A 27,606-nucleotide genomic window follows, 5' to 3' on the forward strand; every position below is an offset into this window, starting at 1 on the left:
AAGATTTAAAAACCTGATGGCCAGTCATCTTAACTGAATTTTATATATTGTGAACTCCTTTTTCTACCACTACAGGAATTCTAAGCTTATAACAGTGACTACTGAGACAATATACATTTGTTACCAGCTGGGTTTCAAACACCAGTTATTCTACCAACTATATGACAATTTAAACCTGTACAGAATAGCAAAAAGGGTGGGTTTTGGTCCACTTTTCTCCTTTATCCCCCCTTTAAATTATCTGAGATAATTTAAAAATTATCTCAGTGAACATCCAATCTGGTCTCCTTTACAGGAAAGGAACTCATCTGACTGCCTGGGAATCCGATTCAACTTGTTAACTCAGCTGCTGATTTACTTTTTCCCCCCCTAGTTAATTTTTCTGTCACATCAACATAAAGCACAGAACAGCTATCAATAGATCACTTTGCTGAGATTTAAATAGTCATAGGGCTTGTAACAGCAAGCAAATACTATTTTAGTCCAGACTAAGAGGTTTTATTTTAAGAAGCTATCAGAACCACCAATTCTGGTAATAAGAATACAGCACTTGGATATAAAGGAGATATGATGGAACAAAACCAGTTTTACTAAGACAGTTTTGTCAGCAAATCAAGCCAAGGTAGACATTTCTACTTTATGGAATTTGTCCCCCCCTTCTAAGCACAGACCACCAAGATCAGCAGGAAAAACCTGCAGTAGTCCACAAAATGTCTGAATGCATCAAGAAATTTAAATAAAAATGCTCAAATACAGAGGCAAATCTTCACTATGACCTGCAGTAACCACTCACTAATAATCCAACAGCTAAAACATGAAATTTTTGAAGCTTTGCTGCATTTCTCATGAACCCCTAACAGAAATAAATTCTTTACAGTCAAAACTGCCTGTCTTTCTGGTTTACAAATAGCTCCTTTTTAAAATTTATAACTATCTATATTGGTACAGTGGTTATGTAATTTAGCACTTACTGTGCAGACACCATTTGGATAATGTTCCTTCACATATGCTTTCATTGCCGTTTCAACTGAATTTCTCCAGGACTCTATGGCATTTTCAACTTCATGGGGTCTAGGATCAGTAGCCTCCTTTCTTAAGTGATCAAATTTAAAAGAGATCTTGTTCTTCGGATCCAGAAATTTTCCATTTCCCAAATCACCATGTTCTGTTATCAAAACCTGTATTATAAAATTTAAATTGCATTCATATTTATATATATATTATATAAGATATATTAAATCATAAAATTAGTAACATTTGCTGTTCAGTGAAAAAAATAAATGCCATGCCAAATCTAATTATATCCTGCATTTAATGGGAGCTTAATCATTAAAACTTACATTTTATACAAAATATGCATACAGCAAGAGAGGAGAAGGCAAATATGATACACTGCCTCAGAAAAATATATCTTGAATCTTATGCTCTTACTGCAACAAACCATGCAAGACAGAAATTCATGTCTTCTGCTACTAACGATGGAGCAAATAGTTTTTACAGATACAAACACTGAATTCAGCCAACACTGCAGACTAAAATTTCAAGCTCTTTAGATACCCCTGAATGATTAACTTATGGGACTGGGTACTGGTACTACTGAAGGGGCACAATCTCTATGTTTTGGAAGGGCAGATGCATTTCTTTTAATTTTCTTGCCAAGAACTGTTCCAATACCAGAATCTCTTTAACAGTTTAAGGAAGATTGCAAGTATTTCACTGTATTCATACCTGTTCGTCGTAACCGTCAATTTTTACAGGAGTAAACTGGTCCAAGTTGTACTGTGCAAATGCACTACAAGAGAAAAAAACCAACAAAAGCCTGCATCAAGCACAATCTTTTTCCTTGGCAGCAGTTAAGAGATATAAAGAATAGCTAAGAATCTGGGCAATGATGCATTAAAAAATTATATTAATGCTTTACCTAGCAGGCCAAAATTCTTGGAATCACTTTAGTGCTCGTATTACAGATTCCAACTGCCATTAAATTCCAACTGCCGCAAAAATTTACGTTCAGAAGTAACCTGATGTAGACAAACACCTAAGCTTTACAGTAATCCATAGAAACTGGAGGAACAGATAAAGTTTAAATTCCACAGAAATCCAACCTACTAAGCCACATATCTCCACTCTTACAGAAGAAACTAATTTTGGCATGAAAGTACAGTAGGCATAATGTTTTGATACAAAAGTAGGGTCTAAGGATGCAGTATCTTACAGATGTTCAAGTAACAGCTACCACGAAACAGAAAATGAAGTTGCTCTAATCATTAGGATACAATACAGATCTCTCCTCTGCCAAGAATTTAATCTTGATCAAAGATGCCCAACGCACACAATAGAGTTTTACTTGCCAAGCACACATCTTTAAATGAACCACTTACTGATTATGCAAGTCCTACTGAAAAAACATCTTGCTTTTATGCAACTGAGTATGTGACATCTGGTACTTACTGGGCTGCTCCTTCCCTGAGAAGATTGTCATTATTAAGCAGCAACCGAACATCTGAAAGGAGTATTTACAACATATAAGTTACATATAAGTACAGTTAACTCAGAAACTTGTTTCAGTCACACAACAAGTATCAACAGACTGTACAAAACAACAAAAAAACCCCAAAAACTACTCCATACCCACAGAGATTACTAGGTAGTAAATTTATTGCTTCATATTTTATAATTTTCACTGAATAAAATTAAAATAATAGTATAGAAATGGATCTCTTCCAAGACAATCTGGCAAAGAGATTTAAGGTGTATTCTACAGGCTCTAGGAATCTGTCAATCTAGTTTTTTGAGAAGCTCTGAATGAGAACAGCACAGAATTCTACCAAGTTTCCTATAAAATGTATATTACCAACTCCCTCAACCTATATTATTGTTACTGTATTCTGATGACACTCATATGGTATGCATTGAACTTACTGGTTTTTAAGCCCTACCGTTTTTAGTCTCATTCCTAAATGACACTCACTAGGCAGAAGATTATACACCATCATAGCATTTTTTCTACCATGATACAAGAAACATATGAATATAGAATAAATCAATACTCTCCTCAAAATTATTTAATATTTATTGTGCAGCAATTTTCTTATTTATGTACTTGACTTTACCAGATACTGTTTGAATAGCAATTTCATTAATTGCTCATTAACTAAAATCATTAGTCTTGCTGGAACATATTAAACCTCTTTTAAATATTTCCAAGGTATCATTCAAGTGAAAAGTAAAAAAAAATCTGGACTATATTTAAGGTATTTTTTTCTTTAAAAAACAAACAAGCAAACCCTTCTGAATTAAACCAAACTCCCCCACCCAAACCAAAACACAAAATACCCCAAAGGAAAAAAACCACCTCACATACTCAAAAAACCCTACACAAAACCAACCAACCAAATGCACAATTTTCAGAATTGGAATTAAAAGCTTTCTCTATTTAAGAAGGCAGTCTAAATCTCATTGAACACTGGTCAGGCATTTGTGTTCACTATGTGTTTTCAAACACATTGTACTCTGTATTGAGCAGGTAGTTGCAGCTATGAATTAGCATAACAATGAAGTCTATAAGCAGTACTACTCCATTAAATTTTAATAATCTTCAGAAAGCTGAGTTAGTAAGCTGCTCACTTCAAAAATTAAGTACTAACTAATCTTAAATAATAACCAGCTGGCCACAGTTTAACTTTACCTTAAGAACAAGGTACTTGTAAAAGCATTGCATTCTTTAATAAACTTAAGCTCTCTCCAGTCTGACACTGACCACAGGTTTAGTATACCAAATTAATTTTTTTACTTAAATAGCTTCAGAAACATTTGTAAGCCACAACTATAAAGCCTGCCTTTTTCTACCTATATATGCCCAAATATCTTGATGACAGACAAACAACAATTTTTTTTAACAAATAACATCTTAGGTAAAGTTTAGACAATAGTTGAAAGAAGCTTATTTTAAGTTTCCTTTCAGTTTACCAATACACTCAGTAAAATGGACTGTGCCCAGAATTTAAAGGCTAGAAATATTTGGAGAAAATTAATATTCTTTCCACAACTGGCACTAGGCAGTAGTCTTTTGTGTATTCCAGGTTAAATATTTGTAATGATATTCCTTCTTTTTAAAAAAATGACCATTTTAACTTCTGCTAGTTTAATTTTTGTTGAAAAATATAATTGCCAATCAAAGATGAAAAATAGGAGTATCTGTTTTCTAAACAGAAACCCTTGCAACTGTTAATTCATGACTCATTCAAAACAAAGCTTGTTCTCACATCACAAAGAAAAGCAGTACTTCCCTTGCTTTGCATTTAAACTTCAAGCTGTCTTGTGACTGCAAAGCTTATCATGCCCAGCTACAACACCAGCCCTTATAGCAAGGAAGCTGCTACAATATAAGCTACATGAAATTCAGGAGAATAATCAGCAATGCAATTTTGGACATAGATAACTTAAAGAAAAGGGCAGAGCAGACAGATACTCACCATTGAACACCTCATTGAATTCCCCAGGAGGAGCATGAATTATGAATTTTGCTGCTATACGCACCTTAAATACAAAAACAATCATGTGGTTGAATATACTTGCATTCATTCCTATTCAAAGCAGTTATGTATTACAGAGTTGTACCAGCCAGACATGAAATTGTACAACTGCCATTGTTTCACATATTTGCTCACATTATTTCAACTACTTGGTCTTTATTAAAAACACAGACTATAAAGCTCCACCTTTTCAAACAGAATAGAGATTGTATGCGATGGAAGGAGATAGGGAAATTGAGTCATTCATATTTTCTTTTACTGGCAAACAGGAAAAGATGAATATAACAAAGAAGATTAACAATATATTCACTATCTATGTCAGCTTTCAGTCCATGGGTGCCTGGGAATCAATACAGATTCCAAAAGAGCAAAAAACCATTATGAAGATGGTTTTTGCATCTTCATAGCATTTGATCTTCAAAGCTTCTCTTCCAATTTTACTATATATCATATGGTCCTGTACTTTCCAAAAGGTCCACACTGACAGATTAATCTCAAAAACACTGCATAGACACTAAAGCTCATAATTTCACCTGCACCTACCTAAGACCTGTTAGTACCACAGTACCAGCAGATAAAGCTTAAAAAACCCCTTGAGATCTTAATTAGTAATTAATGGCCTTTACCCACAGCTTCTTGCAGAGTAAACACAACATAAGCCAGTATTTTCACTGAAAGTATGCACACCTGCCCTGGCTTTCTTTCTCCTTCTGCTTGCACAAGCCCTTGCACAACAGCACAATGAGCAAAATCAGGAAAGTTATTGCTCTTTCTTTCCAGACCAGGTCCCTGAGCTGGTTCACTACACAGCTGCACGCACATTCACTTGCAAAAACCCCACAAAAATACTTTCTAAATGTGAAAAAACTTTTAAACTTCCCCCTTAAGTGACATTCTTACTTGCAGAATGTCACTTAGTGGACACACTTTGATTCATTCTTTTTCCCTCTTGCATTGTTAAAGGCACCCATTATAAAAACTAACAAACGAAACATTGGTTCCCTAACTTAACTTGGCAAAAGTTCCTATCCTTTACAGTCATCCAAGTTTAGCAGCTACTTCAAGCTCTCTTGCATCCTCGATATGGTGCTGCTATTCAAATATAGGATACTACTTGAAACAGGATTTCCCCTTCCAACACCTTATATCATGTATCTATGGAATGAAGAGCTGGAAAATTCAGTGCCTGGGAGCACTGTTTGAAATTAAGGAGTTTGAGAAACATACATTTCATTACAAATATCTAAAAATAACAAAAAATGCATTAGATTTACACATTTCTTTGTATTTGAAACTACTAAAGAACTGTCTGAGCATGCTAGAGCTCTTGAACTGACAAGAAAACAGCTTTTACAACTGAGGGTAGCAATACAGCCAGGGTTTGGGCCCCTGCTTCTTGACAGGGCCCAAATTTCAGACAAGGGCTCCAGGAGAGGTGGTTCAAGTTAAAGTGTCCTGGGAGAGCACTTAGCTGCCTCATGAGATCCCATGTGATCAGCCCAGCAGCTTTCAGACCACTAACAGAACATGACCATTCAGAGCTGGATAATGGAAATGGAAAAGCTGTCAGTTCCCAACTTTCTAACCTAAATGTTGCATTTTGGATTGCAGACAGCCTTTGTCTGCTGCCTCAAATATCTACCATCAGAACTCCTCTTTCCACGTAAACATGAATTTGCATTATCGTGAGATAAATGCCACAAAGTTTACTCTTTTCCAAGGAGACACAGAGAGGCAAGAGGACCTTCTTCTATGGCTACTTATTAAAGCAAAGTGGATTGTCTCCTTTGAATTAAAAGGATGTAACCTTATCCACGTTACCAGCATTATCCAAATCACCAATCCCCACACTCCTCTATCTCTTGCTGAAGTCAAGGCACTGTACCCAGCTCAATGCTCAAGCCAAAGTAATATAAAAATGTGAAACAAAGCTAACCTACAGTATTATTAAAGTGCTTATGAAGGACAAAGGCAATAAGGACAAGACAGGCTCCAAGGTTCTATCACCAGCACATTTTATCAAATGACCCACTGTGCTGGTTTTGGCTGGGACAGAACTAATTCTCCTAACAGTTGCTGGTATAAGCCTCTGTTCTGGATTTGTGCTGAACACAGCGCTGATCATAGCTGCTTGTGCTGCTGCTGAGCAGGGCTTACACAGCCAAGGCCTTTTCTGCTTTTCGTACTGACACACTGGCAAGGAAGCTGGGGGTGCATGGGAGGCTGGGAGGAGACACAGCCAGGACAGGTGACCCCAACTGACCAAGGGATATTCCACACCATATCAAATCATGCTCAGTATATAAAGTGAGGGAAGAAGGAGGAAGGGGTGGAGATTTTGGAGTGATGGCATTTGACTCCCCAAGTCACCATTACATGTGATGAGGCTCTGTTCTTCTAGAGATGGCTGAACAGCTGTCTGGCCATGGGAAACAGTGAATTAATTCCCTGTTTAGCTCTGCTTGCATGCACACCTTCTGCTTTCCTTCTTAAACTGTCTTTATCTTAACCCATGAGTTTTCCCACTTTTACCCTTCCAATTCTCTCCCTGATCCCACTGGTGGGGCAGTGGCTGAGTGGCTGTGTAGGGCTTGGTGGCTTGCCTGGGGTTAAACCATGACAGCAATTAATAGGGTCACAGCTCAGCCCTGAAAAGCAAGTATTGTGCTTTTAGTTGTGTGATTTCAGCATGACTATCGCTGGGCTGACTCCCAGCTCAAGATGAAGGAACAGCATTTCTTGATTCCTTGACTTCAGGTGAACAGGACTGCTTACCCCTGCCAAGGCCAGGTTAGCTCTGGGCAAGCAGAAAAGCAAGACTTGTAGACATCTGGAGTTGTGAAATAACAGGTCCATCAGTTTTGGGCAGGCAGCAGCTATAAAAGCAAAATTAAGCAAAACATGGGTGCCCAAACTGCACCCTGAATGACCACATGCTTTAAACTGGTAACACCTGTACGGGACATTAGGTCTATACTAAAACTAGACCACTACCTCATTGTCAGCTGTTTTGGTAATATAAATCTGGTTTTGCTTATTTTTTTCACTATCAGTAAGAACTATTCTTATCAGTCAGATTAGCTACACTATAAGTAGTATTCATTCAAAAGCATTCAGATGTAACACATGTCCTCATGACAGACCAACCTAGACATTACTTTTTACAAACATTTCACAAGTAAATTCAATTTCTCACTGATCGTTTTTGTGTGAAAATTCATCATAGATGAAATATTTTATAGAACAGATAAACAATCATGCAAATTTGCAATGAATATCTCATCAAGTATAAAGTATATTCATGTTTACAAAAGCAAAAAATTTTAACATGTTTTCAGAAGTTGAGAGTGTGTCAGCTAAGACACTTATTTTGCTCACCTGCCATTGTGAAGCCAATTTAAAAGTAATCCACTTTCCTTCAGCAGTTAAACTGAATTAATTTCTCTGTGATGAGTATCTGATAAAGCCATTATTTCCCCAATTAATACATACAGGAAGCCCATATAAAGAATTAAGTCCAGTAGTCTCACTTAACACATTAGAACTGAAAGGCAGTTACAGATTTATTGCCACTGAATTTTTCCAGAAATACATGCTCTAAAGGGGGCTTCTGTTTTTCAGACTGACACTGAAGGATAAATGAATGCCCTTCCATGAACCTCTACGAGATGAAGATCTCTCCCTTTTGGCAGCAAAAAGCCTCAGCTATCACTTGGGGAAGCACAATTAAAACAAAGGGGTAGTCCATATAAAATATGATGTTCATGGGCAACTAAAATGCACATAACCTGTAATACAAAGTGACAGGCAAAAAAACTAAACTGCTCTTTAGTTAAATTGAGATAGGAAGTTGTAGCTGCTGAAAATAGTTTTAAGAAAACCAATCGGCTGCATTACAATTGCAATAAATGCTGATTTTTCAATGCATTGAGACTTCTAAAAATTGATTTACGCAAGCCAAAACAGAAACATCATAATCTCTTAAGAATCCAAATGACAAAAACCTTTTTCCATTCGAGAGAACTGCACCTTTAAACACAGTACAAGAAACTTATACATGTATCAGCAAGTAACAAAAAATTGTTACAGTTGAGTCTTTTTTTAGAAAACTCAAAGACATAAAATACCTGAAGTTTCTCCAGTTATTACTGTAGTTACTCCCAAAACACTAAGGTTTAAGACAGTGTTTTATTGATGGAGATTTGAGTTAGTTCTCAGCTTCAAGTCTTCAGAGTAGCAAGAAACTATAAACTTCAGACTTCACTAATCCAGAACATCTGATCACCGGTGGTTTACAAAAAAACAGCTTTTACCACAAACCTATGTAAGGAACCACGTGTTTTCTATATTAAATTTCTTGGATGCAAAAAACCCCAAGTTACACATGTTTTTATGAATCGTGTCTTTGTGCAGTTTTGAGCATTAATTTGGACAGATCATACAGAAGCTGACAGCAAGTTAAAAAAAAAAAGTATAAAAATGACTTCTGAAACACTGACAAGGGAAGGCATTCCCCACTGCAGCCACTCTATCCAGTTTTCACATTTACACCACTCACAGTCTTGTTTAAATTGAAGTCTGCTCTCAGTAGGTAAGAGCTAGCAAGATTTACTTTCAGAATTCAAGTGAAGTCAAATGCTACCTATCACATCAGTTAAAAGTTTATCAAATCTACAAGCTTATTGATTTTATACACTATTTCAATTAAGGTAAAAATTCATAGAGAAGCCTAGCAAAAGATAAAAGGACAGGATTGTTGTATGTGATTAATACAATTATTAGGTATTACGCCTAATTCTTTATTCTGCTAGGGATTAAAACAATTGATCTATCAACAAATTCCTACACTTAGTTACAGCAATATTTGCAGTTTTCAGACTTCACAAGCAAAGAGCAATGTAGTAATGTACAGAATGGTGGCAGTTATGCTAAATCTATTTTTTTTTCCATACTTCTGCTGTTATTTCACAATTTAATTTTTCTCAATGCACGATACCCATCAGGTACATACGAGAAATCCTGCTCCTCTATCTTTTCCAGCCTAAGCCATTCTGAAGTTTATTTAATTTTTAAGAAGTTATACATAGCGGCTTGAAATGCCCCGAGATCACTCTTCCTGTTCCTGCCACATGAGGAGCGTCAGTGGTTGGAGAAGCCCGAGCCCGTGCGCTGTCTGTGCCTATATATGGTCAAGGAGAATGAATGTGCTCCCACTGCCGGGCTCCGCAGTGCCACTGTCACCTCCAAGGCAGCTCGCTCCTCTGACTCTGCTAAGGGGCAGCTTTTAACAGTAGCAGGCACATTAAAACTCTCCCTCTTCCATTTTTCTTTCCCCCCTTTTAATTCGACTGAAAGACAGTTACTTCACAGTTTTGTTCGCTAGGCACCCTGACAGCTCACTCCTTCAATCAGCATCCATGCTGCACAGAAAAAACATGCTGATAAGCAGGAGACTGTGAAACCATATACTCAGCCTTATTCTTTCCTACACATCCCTTCTTTCAAATTCAGAAATTCAGCTGTGAACTCTTTGCAGCAGGGAGACCCACCCCTTCCTCTACACTCCCAACAGGTTAAAGTTCACTGCTCCACAGTGAACTTTAGATGGAAGGCATGCAAAAGATTCCCACAATAATTTCCACTCAAAGACAACTTTGTTGCTAATCGCAGGGGAATGAAAAGAGCTTCCCAAAGTTACTTTTATCACTGTTATGGCAGGCTCACAGCACTGTACATCATGCATTTACATTCAGGATTTCTGAGGGTACCCTTGCTATCTTACAACACACAATAAATCTCCCACTCACAGAAATCTGTGTTTGGCCAAAACAAAAGATGATGAGATATCACATCCAGAAGGGAGCTCCAGGAACAGTAGAGACTAGAGCTCTGTTCTCAGTCATGCCTTCTGTGTAGTTCTAGTTAAAAAGCTGTCTGCAACTAGACAAATGGGTTTGTTGTGACCCACTTAACTCTATTTACAGGTAGTTACAGGGTTTTCTCACAGTTAGCTCATAGTCACATAAATATTAACAGAGACATCAGTTAAATGAGGCAAGTTTGAATTCTCTCAAGATCTCTAAGTCACACTCAAAATTAGGCATGCAGTTTGTACTCACTGGAGTGATACTGGACATAACACCTAGTTTTACTTAGTTCTGAGTTTGAGTAAAACGTGTTATTTAAGTTCAGCTTGAGCTGTACTATTATTGTTCAATATGCACCTTTGCTGTTCCTTAAAAAGCAAAACTGTTTTGACATCTATCACTCAAAATGAATTTTGCATTGACATACATTACACATAAAGGAACACAGTTCTAGGGTTCAAATACTTGTAGGATACAATGCTTGATGCTCTATCCAAACATCAACATAGTTTTGGACTTTGTAAACCCTTCAGTGTTTAAAGAACATGTAACTAGCTTCCCCTTGGGATAGCTAGATATTTGGTAGTACTGGCTCCAATTGCTCATTAAATCTTTAGGTTAGATACTTCCCAGGACCCTACACCACTATTTTTACTAACTCCTATGTATCATCAGCACTCATCTACTTCTGTGAGTATTCAGACAAACAGATTGATCAATCTAAAGAACAGCTTTAAAAGGTGGCAAGAAGATAACCAATTTAGCCAAAAAATAGCTTTACATAATTATCATTGCTTCCTGCTGCAGACAGTTTAGTGAAGCAAAGGAGCCTTCAAACAGCTGGACAAGCTCTGAGAACAAAAATGTGAGAAAGGAATTACCCCATGTCAGCAGCAAACTGCCTTCACAGCATCTCATGAAACCTCACCATACCCACGGGTATAACTTCAAATAGCAGAACAGCATCCCAAAACATGCATCATCTCACACAAACATGGAACAAAGGCAGCGACTCTGTAGAGAGGGAATGAATACAAACATAGTGCTGCAACTGCCTTCCTACCAAGCTCAACTGAAAATTCTCTGCAGTATCCCATTCACTTCTGCTTCCAGAAGAGCTAAGGAAAAAACCCTGTAAAAATGTGATTCTGTGGCACAGGAAAGGAGGGGCACATTCCATACCTATGGCTTTGACTGAACAGACATTTCCTTAATTGCAATGCCTAAAGCTACCTTGCATCTGGAGAACATGTGTTTTCCTCAATTATTTTTAATACACAAGTATTTAAAAATATGTAACAGTACCAGCCCTTCACAATGCTGCAAAAAGTACATCTTACACAACAATATGGTAATATGCTGCATTCTTTCTACCTGACGACCAGACTTCAATAAGGAGATTTATTTTCACAAAAATAACCACTAAGAAAGGTGATGGATGCATCAGTGTAGGACCTTTCAGCAGAAGAATATCTAAATATCATAAAAGTCTCCATGTTAAAATCACTTTACACACCATATCATATTAAGAAGATTTAAAAAAACCGAAACTCCAAACAGGATTTCTGAAAGTCACTGCATCAGACAAAGATAGCAAAAAGGAATATGAAAGCAAAGGATGTTATTTGAGTAACACATAAGATTAACCATAAAAAAAAAAATAAGAGAAGATAAATCTCCCCCATGTTATTCTGTAGTTATTCTTATTCCCCGAGCATATAAAATTGGAAACCTTTTATTATATATATATTTATACATGGCTATTTATGCATATATTGTATAATGTATATATTTACATACAACTATTAATAATTATATATAAATATATACAATTGTAGCCAAGCAACTTCATACTTGAGCTTATAGAAGAGATAGACAACAATTAAGCAGCATAAAAAAATGATTTCCTTGCAAAAGTCATTCACTGAAAACTGAAAAAGTAGTAAAATTTTACATTTAATGAAAAGCAAAAGCATTAAGTTTTATTTGAGAAGTAAATGGTATAAGAAATGGCTAACTAAGACTTCACAAAGAAAGAAACCAACAGTGTCATCTCTCACATAAAAACCCAAGATGTCTTGTTACAGGGACATCAACACACATGATCCTCAGCTGCAGACTCTCTTTCTCAGCAGTCTTTACAAAGTGGTATCCAATGTACGCTAAAAAGCACTTGGTTCATATTTGCAAAGTATTCTTCTACTACAAAGCCCAAGTTTTTAAAGTTTTTAAATCTTCTACACCGAGATAATTTGTTATAATGAGATACTCCAAGAACATTAAGCCCAGATTCAATAGCAGGGGTGAGAGAAAAAGAATGTAACTGAGCTTGCTCTATGAAAATGGATGAAATAAGGTACCACCCTAACTGTTACGTCTTCCCCTCTCAATTCCAGCGTCTTACAATTCTCTCTCTAAGTGACCTATTCAAGGTTTTAATGCCTTCTGTCAAGCTAACAAAGTATTTGAAGTATTTCACATTTCAGAAGTTTTTTACTCAAGGATTAAAAAAGTAATTGTCGCATGCTCAAAAATCTGCTTTCATTTCTCAGTGAGCACTTTCAACTCCTTTACATCCCACTCCCAGAACCTGACAGTGAATAGTACACAGGGCTGCCTGTAAAAAATGCAGGGGTTTACTAAATAATGCAGCTAAAAGCTAAAGCTACCCTTTTCCTGTTCTTTTTTGACTGCCAATATTGAAACTAACTGAGAATAGAATTTCACAGCAGAACTTGTAGGCTGAAGACTGTATTGGTAGGCAATAGAATCATATCTGCTATATCATAAAATAATGTCTCCAGTTTCATCTCTGTATTTGCCAATAACTTGTCCTATTACTCTATTTTTGCTTCAATTTTTTCTCTTATCTACTTGAGCTATGAGGTTTCCTAGGTAGCAAGCTTCTGCAAGAAGTTTTGAGAGTACAAAGACAGCAAGAAGGGGGTTTTTGATGGTCCTGAGGTGCCACTGCATTATGAATACTCCAATACTCCCTAACATGGTAAAAGTCATAATCCCCAAAGGGTACCCAATTTCTTCAAGCTAGTACTAAGGAAAGAATATATGAAATGAAGTTTTAGAAATCACTGATCTTTTCTTTATAATAACAGGTTTCACTTGTATTCATTATCAAGCTTCAAGTAGTTACTTTTCACTCGTCAAAAAGGCAAACAATTTTGATTTGCACAGTAACTTACTACGGAGGTACACAGTAAAAGACAAGCAGCACTGCACACAAGTTGCAACAATTAGAAATTAGGATAAGTTTCTGACTGTGGGCTTAGACAAACATTGCAACACCTCACCCAGAGAGCTAGTACAGTCTCTGTTCCTGGAGATACCCAAAACTCAAAGGGCAAGTCCCTAAGCAACCTTATCTAAGCTAGCCCATTTTGACTAACCAGCATTTGAGTTACCTTCAGAAATTTCTTCCAGCCAGTATGACTGTAGAAGCAAACCAAGTTATTATTTGCAGTTACACATACAGTATATCAGCATTTCTTCAGACAGTGTTTAACAGTTTCCCAAGAAAGTGATTCAAATATCTGTCCTTCAATCTCAATGGTATTGATGCATTTTTAGTTAAAAAAAAACAAAACCAAAATAACTCAGGACAATGTTCTATCTTCACACATATTTTCATGTATATCCTGAGATGGACATGAAAATCTTTAATCTTGGAAGGGCTCCAATATTCAAAATTACATGTCAGTCTGAAAAGCACTCCTAACTTCCTCATTCTTACTAAAGAATTTCATCAAAATGTTATCAAGGACACTTGCAAGACCTACAGTTTACTTTACAGATTACAGTGCAAGTATACCCAGAAAGGGTTATTCAAATGCACCTCCTACTCATTTACAGACTCATTTACAGTCTCATTTGACACAATTCTGAAAGTCAGAAGTCTAAATCCTTTCAAAATGAATGATGTAGAGCAAAGGAATTGCTTTAATACATGTAAACTAGAAAAGTACCATTTTTTTCTGTCAAAAATTCTGCTAATGCTTTCAAAGCAGTTCTAGGAAAAAGGTTTATATTTGCATTGAGAAAAGTACCTGAGCCTTTCACATTGGTGGGCTTGTACATGTAAGTGCAATCTGCTGTAAATGTATTACACTCTAAAGACAACATTACAGGTGAGAGATTCATTTTACTGGCATAGACTTCTCATTCCAAAGCACTGACATAAGAAATGGGTTTTCCTTAATCTGACAAAACTACACTGCAGAGTTTAGTTTAACTTTATTAGGTAAATTAGGTGTCAAAATCTACAAATTTAAGAAGTTACAAAGTTACCCAATGCACCAGGAAATACCTGGAAGCCATCCAGGCTCACTTTCACAAATGGGACTACTTCCTCTTTATAAGCGAAGTTTTCTTCTAATAACACTGTTAACCTCCATCTTTCCAAAAAAGTGAAACTACTGCGATATAAACTTACTGAAAGAGGTGTAGTTCCTTTAAAAAAAAAAAAGTTTGACAATTCCCACGTTTATTATGTTCAGCATTTTAAGGAATGCAAGAGTTCATTTAGTATTTAAAAACTTCATGTGTTATCCTTTCCTCCCTGAAGGCATCCTGATTTTCTGAGGCTGTGTCTCAAGTCATACACAGCTATTTAACTCCTGTGCTTCACATTAAAAACAAAAAATCCCAACCAAACCTACAGAAAACACATCCCTTCAAGTCACCAAAAATGGACTAGAGAATACTAGTTTTATGATTTAAATGGTTTCTGTGCTGTTTTTCATTTGTGCCATTGTTTGTAAATGAGTATTTACATTAGCAAATGCAACTTTTACAGTAAAATCAGTACCTTTCATTAATTATGGCCAACACTCATGTAGATAAATTGTACCTTTAATATTCCCACTAATATGCTAATTAAAATATTTTTATACCTGTTTATTAGTTTTTTTGTAGCTACAAAGGTAAGAAAACAATTTCTAGATAAAATGGAATAAAATTGAACTGCAAAAAATGGTTACTAGACTTTAACAAAACTACTTCAAATATCTGGAACAGCTGAATAGGTTTTGCATTCAGAACTTGTTAAGCGATGATGCATTATCTACAGGAAGGGTGCAGAAGTGATGACTGCTACTCGAGAGTTCAGGGCTTCAAGGTTTCCACCTCTCACACCCCATTTTTAAATAAACAAACTGAACCAATAAACAAACAAACTTATGTTATTCAACACACCTAAAAGCTTCTGAACTTTCAGTGACCTATGTGAATAATGAAACACTGTGGATCACAAAAGCTGTCTTCAGCACTGAAAAATCGCTGCTCTTGGATGCTAAAATCAGTAACTTTCATTGGCAATGGTCCAACTTCAGATCTTTGGATCCACACAAACCTCACACGCCTTATTTGCTACAAATAATCCTTGTATTGTTGCAATGATGCAACACACATTGCATCACTGAAAGAAAAACAAGGCTTCAAAAATCACTTTAAAAATGGGAATCTGAGGAACAAGATTGAGTTCAAAATTGTCTTGACTATTGAAATGCTCTTTCTGGTTCTTCTCCTTCCTTGGTTTTAAAGATCATTTACCTGAACTGTAACAATCTGGTTTGCCATTATTCCAATTATGCCCCCTTCTGTATTCCCAATTATGCCAAACACTGCTGGTTTTAAACTTGAATTGTGCTACAGCTAAACACAGTCATCTTAAATCCAGCAATAGTAAGGTACATGGAATTGCCTACTGCCTTTGCAACACTTAAAATCTTTTGACTAACACGAAGTAAGATATGAATCAAAGACCTTTCTGAACCTGCCCTATCAGGTTCAGACCTGATAACCTGCCCCATCACTCAATTTCCTACTTATTTGTGCTCATACACCATTATTACAAGTCTGAGACAAAAAATGTTCTGTTATTTGGTTCACCTTCTTTCTTCCTTGAGGACTTTCAGGGTTCTACTTATGTCTCTACTGAAATTATCTATAAAACTACATCACCACCACCATCTGCATCAGCCTTCAATATTATCAGTTCTGTATCATGAAAGGAAAGTATATAAAGGAGCAATGTGATTTATTTCTCATGAAAATCAATGTTTGCCTCTTTGCATCTACTCTTGCATTTATTTATAGTCCCAACTGGATGAGTGAGAAGGGTGTGTTTGTCAAATGCCATTCAGCTGATTTTTTTTAAGCTCAGTAGAACTGAATACTCGAATATTGTACAACGACAGCACAACTTAATGCATCAGAAATAAAATCTTAAGAGATCACATGTATATTGCCACATGAATATTTTCCATGAGTTTGCAGTGTTATCCATCTTTGGTTTCTTAGCCAAAAAATATACTCTCAGGCTTGAAAAATTCCACTCACTGCAGGACAATCAATTTTATATGGGACTACTAGAGAAATCAATTTAAATTTACAATGGATGAGTGCTCATTGTATTCACTTATACCAAGGCAGGAAGTGTCTCTATGAGTCTCTGCACCCATTTTCGGGGAAAAGAAAAAACAAAATCTGTGAGTAGAAGAAAGTTCAGAATTTAACTCCATCAGCCACAAAAGCACAGGCAGGGTTGCCAAGATCAAACAGAGACAAAACTGTCATTCTGTCTTTTATTATTTGACAGAACGAGAAGCAATGGGCACAAAATGAAACATAGGAGGTGCCATCTGAGCACAAGGAAACACTTTTTCACTACAAGAGTGACCGAGCGCTGCCACAGGCTGTCCAAGGAGGCTGTGGAGCCTGCATCCCTGGAGATTCCAAAAGCCACCTGCACAGAGTACTGGGCAGCTGCTCTAGATGACTCTACAAATATGATGTCCAAGGACCCCTTTCCATCTTAACCATTCACTGACAGCAAGATAACTTATAGTAAAAGTATTTTCAGCATACCTTCTGGAACAATGTACTGGATTAGTGTTACTTGCATTTTCTATAAGGGGCTAGAAAAACCACAATTACCACTTACACTTCTGGATCACATTACTACTTGTATCAATAGAGAGGTGGTCTTGGAAGGTGATTTAAGTAGAGGAAGGCAGAGTCTTCAAACCTCTTGGGAAGAGGATAGCAAGATCTAGGTGCTATGCACTCCTAAGCATACCAGTGCATCTCTACTTATAAAACAGGGTCAAACAGAAAACCTGTCTCACTGTAACAACTTAGATATTTTAGACATCCTTCTAACTTCAAATAAGTTTGAAACATCATTTTTGATACCTTCCACATTTGAGTCATCTCACAACTTTAACAGACGTGAAAATCTAAGTTTTTAAAGGGGAAAGTGAGCAAGAGCATGCGTTACATAAAGGCAGAAGCAGTGCACCATGTACACGAAACACCACACCCTAGCTTGGAAACAGGCAGCTGCTGTGAAGCTGAATCCCCCAGAGAATGACAAGGAGTAGTGATAACTGAGGTCTCACAAAACACCCTGCTCCTTTCGAGACTTTTCTGGAAAAATCTGCCCTAAATTTGAGTTTCCAACTGCTGCAAAAAGAGTATGTGATACATCTCTAACGCAGTCCCTCTGCTCCTTGACCTCCCACTTCCCCAATTACTGTCTCCTAGCAGGAAGCAAAACAGCCTTCCTCATCCCCACAGCTCCTTCCTCCCGTAAATCACATGTATCCCATGTCCTCCCGGGGCCCGCGGGGCTGCCTGGGGACGGCAGGCCGGGTGCCTCGGAGCAGCCGGCGGCAGGGGCACGGCGCCTCGGGAACGGGAAGTGGAGGTGGGGGAAGGGAAAGCCCTTCCGCGTATCTCCTGCCTCTCCCCGCCGACCCCGAACCCCGCACGCCGGGCGGGGGCGGCCGCAGGGACCGGCACAGCAGCGGCCGCCGCCCCCGCGGGGCCCCGGGCGCCGCCCCCCCGGACCCGCACCGTACAAGGCGCGGCGGGAGATGCGGCCGGGCCGGGCCGGCCCTGCCCCGGCCTCAACCCCGGCCCTCCGCCCGCCTCTGCTGCGGCCGGGCCCGGCTGCGCGGCCACGCTGAAACAGGAGCCCCGCCGGTCCGGAGGACAGGAGGGCGGCGCGGCTCGGCGCAACCTATCTATCCATCCATCCCTACCTTCTCCTCGTCGGACAGCTGCTCCTCCAGGTCCGCCATCTTCCCGTCCGGCTGCGCCCGCCCCCTCCCGCTCCTCCTTCCCGGCAGGAAGGGCGGGACCCGCGCGCGCTCCCTGCGGGGGCGGTGCCTTGTGCGCGTGCGCGCGCGGTGGGCGAGGAGCCTGGGAAGGGGGGGGCACGTTGGGAATGGGAAATGGGGGATCCCGGGGCAGAGAGGGGCGTTGGGAATGGGGGATCCCGGGGCAGAGAGGGGCGTTGGGAATGGGGGATCCCGGGGCAGAGAGGGGCGTTGGGAATGGGAAATGGGGGATCCCGGGGCAGAGAGGGGCGTTGGGAATGGGGGATCCCGGGGCAGAGAGGGGCGTTGGGAATGGGAAATGGGGAATCTCGGGGCGGAGAGGGGCTTTGGGAATGGGAAATGGGGGATCTCGGGGCAGAGAGGGGCGTTGGGAATGGGGGATCCCGGGGCAGAGAGGGGCGTTGGGAATGGGAAATGGGGGATCTCGGGGCAGAGAGGGGCTTTGGGAATGGGGGATCCCGGGGCAGAGAGGGGCACAATGGGAATGGAAAACAGGAGGTCCTGAAAAGGTTTTAACTGCATATGGAGTTGTGGGCAGCCAGAAGTAAAACTCAAAGATTAGGTTGGAGAAGACTTCTGAGATCATCGAGTCCAACCTATGATGAACAGCACCTGTTCAATAGACTGTGGCATCAGTACCGCCTCCAGTTTCTTAAACAGCTCCAGGGATGGCACCCCTCCCACCTCCCTGGGCAGCCCATTTCCATCTCTAATTGCCCTGTCAGTGAAGAAATCCCTCCCAACATCCAAAATAAACCTCCCCTGGCACAGCTGAGGGCTGTGTCCTCTAGTCCCGGAGAAGAGACCGATCCCCCAGGCAGGAGCAGAGTGTCCAGGTTTCAGCCCCATCACAGCAGGTGCTCAGTGGGTGCCAGGGCTGGGGCTGGGCCCGGCGCCCCACAGGTGCTGCGGGAGGCTGTGGGAAGCTCGATCTAATATCAGCAGCAGAAATGTGTGAAGTGATTTGTACTGTAGAAATTGGACATGAATGGCATCAGTGGGAGAAAAATAAGTAGATTGAAAGTTTTTTACCTCCCGACTAAGAAATTGTGAAGAATGTCATCCAGCAATGTGACATTGCAGCTACACGGGGATTTGGCATGATGACTTGCAAGGATTGCCTCTGAGCTAGTGGTTACTCTTTGGTAACATTTAAAAATACAATTTCTTACTGTCCAGCACAGTGTACTTCATCTCAGTTATGATGAACAAGAAAAAGCTGATCGTTGAGGTGCTGAGATACACCTACATCAGTCATGGTTAGTAGTGTGAATGTAGCCAGCTTCAAGCCCAAGGATCTTGTTATGCTGTGGAGCTCATCCACATCTGTCTTTCTTGCATGAATATTTCTGCATAAATGCTGCCAAAGTGCAGGAGAACAAAATATGCCTATACGTGTAGAATTTTTCAGGGCTGTTACTCTAGATGCTATAAGAGGACTGCCACATGAAAGTGAAGGAAAGTGAAGTTGGACAAAAAGTGGTTCAAGCCAAATGTGGAATTCTAATGGCATAAAGAAAGTCAGTATATAATGAAAACATGTAAATGAAAATAAGTAAAAATAATTAATATATTGGTTGGACAACGTGGCTGGTTCAGGACAGTTGAAGAACGACTTTAAATACTTGTAGCCATGGAGGATAAAGATAATGGACAGTAGTGTATTTATGTGAGAAACAAGATAAATGACAACCAAAGCTAGTGTTTGACAGGACCATTGCTAGATTTAGAGTGAAGTATAGAACATAAGATGTGTATCTAAGAGGTATCTGGGTTTTGAATATTTTGCATATATTATAGATTTTATATCTCAATAATAAAAGATAATGGTCTGTAGCAGGGAACAGCATTGTGCAGCATTCAGTGTCATGCAACAACAGTACTTTATAACTTCTACCCAGGAGTCTTAAGAGAAACTGCCTGAGGTCTGTGAAATGCTTCTGTTAATTTTTAACACACCTTGGGGTTTGCCAGCTGGGGGATATTGCCATATATTGCCATGGGTATTGCTTTACTTAATGACTACCAGGAAGATAGTTCAAAAGGTAGATCTTCTCAGATAAATGTGAACAGTTTTGTTGTAAGTAAATATATCTGTCTGTTGGATGTTCCATGTTTAGCCCAGATTTTTCTTGGAAGTTTGCTGAAACTAACAAGATGAAGTGAATGATTCAGGGGAGGACCCTGTAGTCATCATAGAAACTGATGTGAATCTTCTTAATAGTACCTTCACAGGTCACCTACTGTGACCTTAGGACTTAATGGGGAATGAATAATCATGCAGAAATAATGTGACTTTGTGGCTTTGTTTTTTGTGACTAAAGTATTTTGGACGGCTTGTGTGTCTCCTCAGGAAGAATACAGAAATTTCAGAGGGATTTTAAAGGATGACTGAAAATAATCCTGGAGATGCAGAAAAAATTTCAGGATATGGGGCTTAAGGCTGTCAAGATTGAGAAGTGATTTTGGATATAGCAGTGATACATGAGCTAGTTTGGAATTTAAATGCATCTTCTATGAAGTCATAGATCTCTGCTTGCTGTTTTTAATTGAATACAGCCAATTTCCAACCAGTAAATCTCATATACAAAATTAATATTTTTTCATGAGTCATTGTCTCTACACATTGATCAAGGGCTAATTTGCACTACAATCACATACAGAACAGCAGAATATCCTGTTGCTTGCTAGCTAGCTCATGTCTTAGCAGCTGTCTAGTCCCACTATGTGAAGCTCACCATGGGCCAGCAGATCTTGTCTGATGAGCAGCACGTGGTTTAGTGATGTAGTGGGAGAAAAAGGAATTAATTATAAAAACAACCCACCCACTCCCCAAACAACAGCTATTGAGATTTACTTAATCTGATCAGACATAGTAGAGCTACCAGTCAAGCACCTTGCTATTTTGCTGAACTGCTCTGTCATTTTTTTCTGTATTGACTGTAGAGCCAGACCCCTGGTCCTTGAGTTGCATTGGAGGGAGAGCGCAGAGCTCCTCACTGCAAGGTCTCCCTGCAGGGCAACCAGTATGGCTTGAGGGAAGTGCAGTTTCTGTGCTAAGGCCATCCTGAAGATTGGCAGTGAGGTGATAGTGGTTACAGCACACCTCTGGCCTTCTGCACTGGCCCCAAACATTGAGATCAGCAGTGCAGAGAAGAATAAATTGCACTTTCATTCTTCTTCATCAAGGCAAGTGATTGACATTTTATCTATTGCATCTGCTCAAAGGACAATCTCATGAGAGGTGTATTTGGGGCCTACTTGTTTAACCTGGAGGATGTACTACATTCTGTAGATTTCCTGTAATGAAAGATGTTTTATAAGAAGTCACTAATCTTCTTTGCTAGACTACTTCCTTTTACATTTCAGAAGGAAATCAGGATTCTTTCTTAAGAGAATTTTGGATTACGCCCTTTTGCAAGTCTGCAAATCTTATCAAACAATACATTAAAGGAGTCAAAGGACAGGTAAAGAAAAGAAGCTGGCCACTGTAGACTACATTTTAATAGCTAACACTGTGGCTTTTAAAAAGTTAACATACTAAGACAGCAAAGATAACTAACACATTTGGAGAAACCTACAATCAGATCTTCTATATCCAAAGAATACAGGCTGCAGAATCAGTGGAATGGTCAAATGAATCATCTGTAAAAAGGTTTCATTGAGTATTTAAAATTGGATTATTGGGGAGTATTTTTGATAATTAGCTGATAAACACCTGAGTCTCAGCTCATGACCCTCAGCTTCCATCAACAGGGAGAAATAAGCACTCCAAAGGTGAGATTCACCTGACCTAGTTGAGACACCTATCTTAGGACAAGGTTATTGTCTATATGAGTTCAGACCCAGTTGTCTAAATATGAGGTACCTGTACTATGACAGCCAAAACCCCTTTTACTTTAAGAAGATCAAAAGGAAAGAAGGTGATGGACCACAAGAGGCCAAGGGCCAAGGGAAGAGCACAAGGGGCAGCTGAAGTTAAAAAGCTAAGGGAAGGAGAGAGGACTACACTTGTAGTTCAGCATTTCTCTGTTCTCCCTAGGGAAGCTGAAATCAAAGTGGCAAATCACATATTTATGCACAAAGGACTTTGTACCAAGAGGGCTTTACTTCTGTACTGCCTTTATTGCAGCTCCTACTCAGACATCAGGAAGGCTGCATCAGTAGCTCTTGATAATGGAGACAGAGCAGGATTGGGATCAACAAAGGAAGAGGACAGGCTGGGAATTAGGAAACAGACCAGAATCAAAGTGTAGGAGTTCTGCACCCCATATAGAGGGCCCTTAAATTAGCAGTGTGCCTTACAGCAAGTCCTCATCTGCAATAATCTGTGGTAATACAACACACATCTTCTCCAGCCTCAGCCAGTCTCTCTCTCTTTTGGTGTACCTGTTTGTTTGTCTTTGCTCTGTACCAGGACAGATTGAGAAAGCAGCAGGAGAAAGCAAAACTGAGAAGAGCAAAGGAGCTTGGAGCACTGCTTGCCCCAGCCATCAAATTGTTACAGGAATAGAACAGTAGCTCACACCGGATTTTGAAAAGCTCCATAAGAAAACATAAAAAATCCTTTCATTCCTCTCACTGAGCCTGGTTCTTGCTTATATTTTTAGTTATTCCTTCCTCAAAAAAAAAAAAAAAAAGGAAGTATAGTCTTCTAGCTGGATTTATTTACTTTCGTTTTAAAGGAGACTTTGTTTGGCAATTTTATTTTTCAACAGGAAATGGTAAATGTGCTGATTTGTTTAATGAAGTTGAGATTCACTGTAGGAGTCCAAATTCCTTTTCTGTTTTATTTTCTGTGGAACTGCATGTTTTATGTAGATAAAATCTCAATAAAGATAAACCATTCAAGCAGATGTGAGTAAAGAGCTGAGAATTTCTGGACTAGTATAGAGAAAAATGCCTCACAGAGTCAGTGGTACTTCATGCTGCTTAACAGTGGTGTGGGGCCTTAATTTTTTGATCTTGTGAACATATTGAAGAGAAGGTTGGATTTTGAAATAAAATAATTTTATTTTTGAATGTTGGGCATCTGAATGATAAACAGCATAAGCAGTTGAGTACACTTGCTTCTGACCTCAATAAAAGTCCTGAATACTTGTGAAAGTCAGGACAGTGTCTGAATGTTCATGTAGGAACATTATTTCTGTTATCTACTTTTGAAACTGTTTTCATGTTGCGTCTTGATAAAATCACACTGATCTATTAAAACACGTTTCTTTTGTTTGTGTGGTTTATTTTGTTTGTTGTTTGGTTTTTGTTGTTTTGTTTTTCCTTTTTTTTGTTGTTGTTCTGCAGTGTTCTGTTGGATCAAAGACTGGTTGAGACAGTGGTGCAATTTGCCTGTAGCAGTCAGGGCTCACCCATGGCCTTAGAGCCCAAGATCTGCTTCCTTGGGAGATCTGTTGTTTCTTAACACTGCACTGGAACACAGTGAAACCCTATTAGATGTAAAAGATACTGGAGAATTTCTCTTGCCATTTGACTTTAGCAAAAGTAGTCCTATATATGACTGAAATAATTACATAGTTCTCAATTTTCTGTTGTCATAGAAAATTGAGACTGCAAGAGAGCCAAGATTTTACCCACATGGATTCTGAAGCTGATGATGACTGTGGATAAAGTCAGGTAAATTAAATGAGCAGGAATCAAGGAAAGTTACAGATAAATGTGCAGTGTGTCTGAGGGAATGCTTTTATATCACTATACGTTGTCCCAAGATAGCATTCAACTTGACTTAAACCCCCTACATTTTCTTCTTCTGAGGCCACAATTTTACAATTTTAATTTGGTTTATAATTGTCCAGAGGTCTGTTGCAAAGAGCAAGATTAATACCAGGGGCATAACAAAGTTAGTGCAGGAATTATCCATTGTATTATTAATTTAATAAGTTCAAAACAAGAATTATTAATCAACAAATGCTTGTTTTGAAATTCAGCTGTGACCAGCTTCATAGGCTTCATATGGACAAGCTCTTATTCAATTGTTTAAAAGGAAGAATTTGCACTCCCTGTCCCAGTATTTCCACTGTTGATTGTCTCAATGGGAATAAATTTTTGATTAGATTAACAATTCTGTTTATTCCTGAGAAGTTTGTAAAAAGGGAAAATACTTTTTGCTGTTGCAGTAAATTATGTTATAGGGATTGTTCTCCCTCAGCTGTCATGAAGACAATTGACAAATATCTAATGCAAACCCAGAGAAAATACAACCCATCATAATGTTCTCAACAACCCACCAAGAAGTAATTTTTTGGTTAAGAAGAGCAACTCAGAAAAAAAAATAACACAAAGATTGAAGGTCTGATTTTACTAGTTTCATTTCCCCAAGCTCAAGGAATGCACAGAGGAATAAATCATTATACTTCAAAAAAGCTGTCATTTCCCTCTTTGTGGCACTTTAGGAAGCATTTTGTATGGACTAACTGGGAATGAAAAACCTCAGAACTGTAACTGTATTTTAGTAGTAAATAATAACTCACTAAATTTTTTTAATATCTAGATGAATATCTAGATGAAAATTACAAACCAAAGAAAATGCTTTTGATCCTGAAAGGGAAAAAGTTTTATTCCACATGCACTTTAACCAGTTTTCCAATTTTTAGAGAATTGCATTTGCTACATACCCGTGCCTGTTTTAATTCCTGTTGCTGTGCTATAGTGATATCCCTGACTGATATGGATCAGTATTAGTCTGGGAAAAAGCCTGGTGCACATGCTTCCCAAATGGTAAGCTCAGGATTTTGCAATCTGTGGAAAGTTAGTGCAAATACTGTGCTCCACTTCCTTCCTCACAGTGAGATTTTGAAGTTCTGGTTTTAATCTCTCATGTCAGATCAGGAAATGCAGCAAAAAAAAAAGAATTCTCATGTTTCTGTTGTGATGTGTAGGATGAAGTGATGAAGAGCTACAAGCAGAAGTGGGATATCTAGATATGTAAGTGTGATGAAGAGGGTTCTCTAGTCTCCCTATTATTTGTTTTTTAAACTTTTGCGGCCCTGAAAAGTAATTTTTAGGGAAAGGGGGAAGAAGAGCAGCAAGGTGCCTTTATAGATGTTTCAGATGCAACACAGGACAAGAGAGAGTTTTCTTGGAATATAATGGTAGCAGAAGATGAGAGTTGGATAACCTCTGAAAGACCTAGAAGGAAAGATGGTGGAGGTGGTAAGACACAGGTGGACAACTGCCTTCCTGTGCTGCTTGCTGGCATGGTGACATGGAGAGCTGTTTCTAAACCTGGTTGAGCTCACACAGAGAACTGCTGTGACTGAGTACAGCTTCCTCATGCAACTTGTGTCATCACACATGGTTTTCTGGCCACCCCCTTGGGCAGTACATGATGGTTGGAGCTGTATGTGTTAATTTCTGGTAGTTTTAGCCCTTCATTGCCACTTGTTTCTGGGTTTAGCTCTACATTCCTTTTAGTCACAGTCTTTGCTCTGAGCCACATCAGATTGCTGATTCCACCATTGCTCGCTGCCTTGTCTGCTGGGGATTCTCCTGGGAGCCAGGGAAGATAGAGAACACCTAGGAAAGGAGTGGGGAAATGGGAAGGTGGGGAGAAAAGGGAAGCAGATCTCTTTTTTTTTTTTTCTTACAGCACATTGCCCTTCACAGTTTCCATGCAATATAGCCTGTCTCTTGTTGTGGGCTGTGTTCCAGGGAAGGATTTTTCAAATGGTCTGTTAATAAACCCTGATTGAGTCATGAAAGTCTGTTGCAGCTCTCTAAACCTGGCAAAATTGGGGTTTAGTTGTGTGTATGGTGGACAGGCTGGTGGGGTCACTGGCTGGTGACCAGCCCCGCTCATGGCAGAGGCTGGGAAAGACAGTGGCAAGGACCTGATCCTGCCCACGGCACAAGGTGGAGAGGAATGGACTAAAATGGGCCAGGTCCATGTCATAGCAAGGGTTTTATGTTTTAACATTTACAGGAGTTTCTCTTGGCCAACCAAAACAAAACAAAAGGGAAACCAAAACAAATAGTGAAGTGTTTTCAGTAAATGTCAATGGACTAGTTCCCCTGATGTCAGGGAGAAGCTGATGAATAAAGCTGCAAAGTCTGAAGGATGTGTGCTTGACTTCTGTGCATGCTGCACACATCTGTGTGCCCAATGTCAACTGAGACGTGCCTGACACTATATTTTATGGATTAAAGATTAGTGATACCAGGCTATAGGTACAAAAAACCCCGGTGAAATATGAGTCCTTAGGGTAGAAGGGAATCTGAGGCAATTGGCATAGAGATTGTAATCTTTCTTTTCCTGCTGCAGGATATACAGCCTTAATTTTAGGGTCCCTTTTGTAGTTTAAGCCAGTCTATATTAAAAGCTGACAATGAATGTACTTTAATGTAGTGTAAAGGGCCAAGTATGATGCTAGATACAGTGGGAGGACTGTATAGGATTTTGGGAAAAGGGAGCCGAATTTGTATTCTGTCTGCCTGAAAGGGAGCCCTGGATGTAGGTACAGACTGAGGAATGAGAGACTGGAAAGCTGTGCTGCAGAAAGGGGCCTGGGGGTCCTGGTCTGTGGCCAGTTGAATGTGAGCCAGCAGTGCCCTGGCAGCCAGGAGGGCCACCCCTGTCCTGGGGTGCATCAGGCACAACATCACCAGCCAGGCAAAGGAGGGGATTGTCCTGCTCTGCTCTGAGCTGGGGCAGCCTCACCTTGAATATTCTGGGCAGTTCTGTATGCCACAGTGTAAGAAAGATACAAAGCTATGAGAGAGCATCCAAAGGAGGCCACGAGGAAGGTGAAGGGCCTTGAGGGGAAGCCGTGTGAGGAGTGGCTGAGGTCACTTGGTCTGTTCAGCCTGGAGAAGACTGAAGGGAGACCTCATTGCAGATACAACTTCCTCATGAGGGGAAGAGGAAGGGCAGATACTGATCTCTTTTCTCTTGTGACCAGTCACAGGACTTGAGGAAACAGCATGAAACTGAGTCAGGGGAGGTTTAGGTTGTATATTCGGAAAAGATTCTTCACCCAGAAGGTGTTTGGGCACTGGAACAGGCTCCCCAGGGAAGTGGCCACAGCCCCAGCCTGACAGAGTTCAAGAAGCATTTGG

The 27,606-nt window shown here is 39.4% G+C and overlaps 1 protein-coding gene across 2 annotated transcripts in view; it reads right to left on the reverse strand.

Annotated features, from left to right (window-relative positions):
* The window catches only part of CAPZA2 (capping actin protein of muscle Z-line subunit alpha 2), a 32,422-nt gene extending 13,851 nt beyond the window's left edge, over positions 1–18,571 (reverse strand). Inside the window, exons 1-5 of one of the 2 annotated variants that reach the window (XM_036400651.2) lie at positions 18,463–18,571; positions 4,476–4,539; positions 2,452–2,503; positions 1,729–1,792; positions 972–1,178 (exon numbers count right to left, since the gene is read on the reverse strand). In XM_036400651.2, coding sequence (XP_036256544.1) covers positions 972–1,178; positions 1,729–1,792; positions 2,452–2,503; positions 4,476–4,539; positions 18,463–18,501 — 426 coding nt within the window. In that variant the 5' untranslated portion in view covers positions 18,502–18,571. Of the gene's footprint in view, positions 1–971; positions 1,179–1,728; positions 1,793–2,451; positions 2,504–4,475; positions 4,585–18,462 lie in introns of those variants that run through there. The other variant, XM_036400650.1, reaches the window with a different exon arrangement.
* Between the last annotated feature and the right edge of the window lie 9,035 nt (positions 18,572–27,606).

This window comes from Molothrus ater, chromosome 5 (genome assembly GCF_012460135.2).
Source record: "Molothrus ater isolate BHLD 08-10-18 breed brown headed cowbird chromosome 5, BPBGC_Mater_1.1, whole genome shotgun sequence".
NCBI lineage: Eukaryota > Metazoa > Chordata > Aves > Passeriformes > Icteridae > Molothrus > Molothrus ater.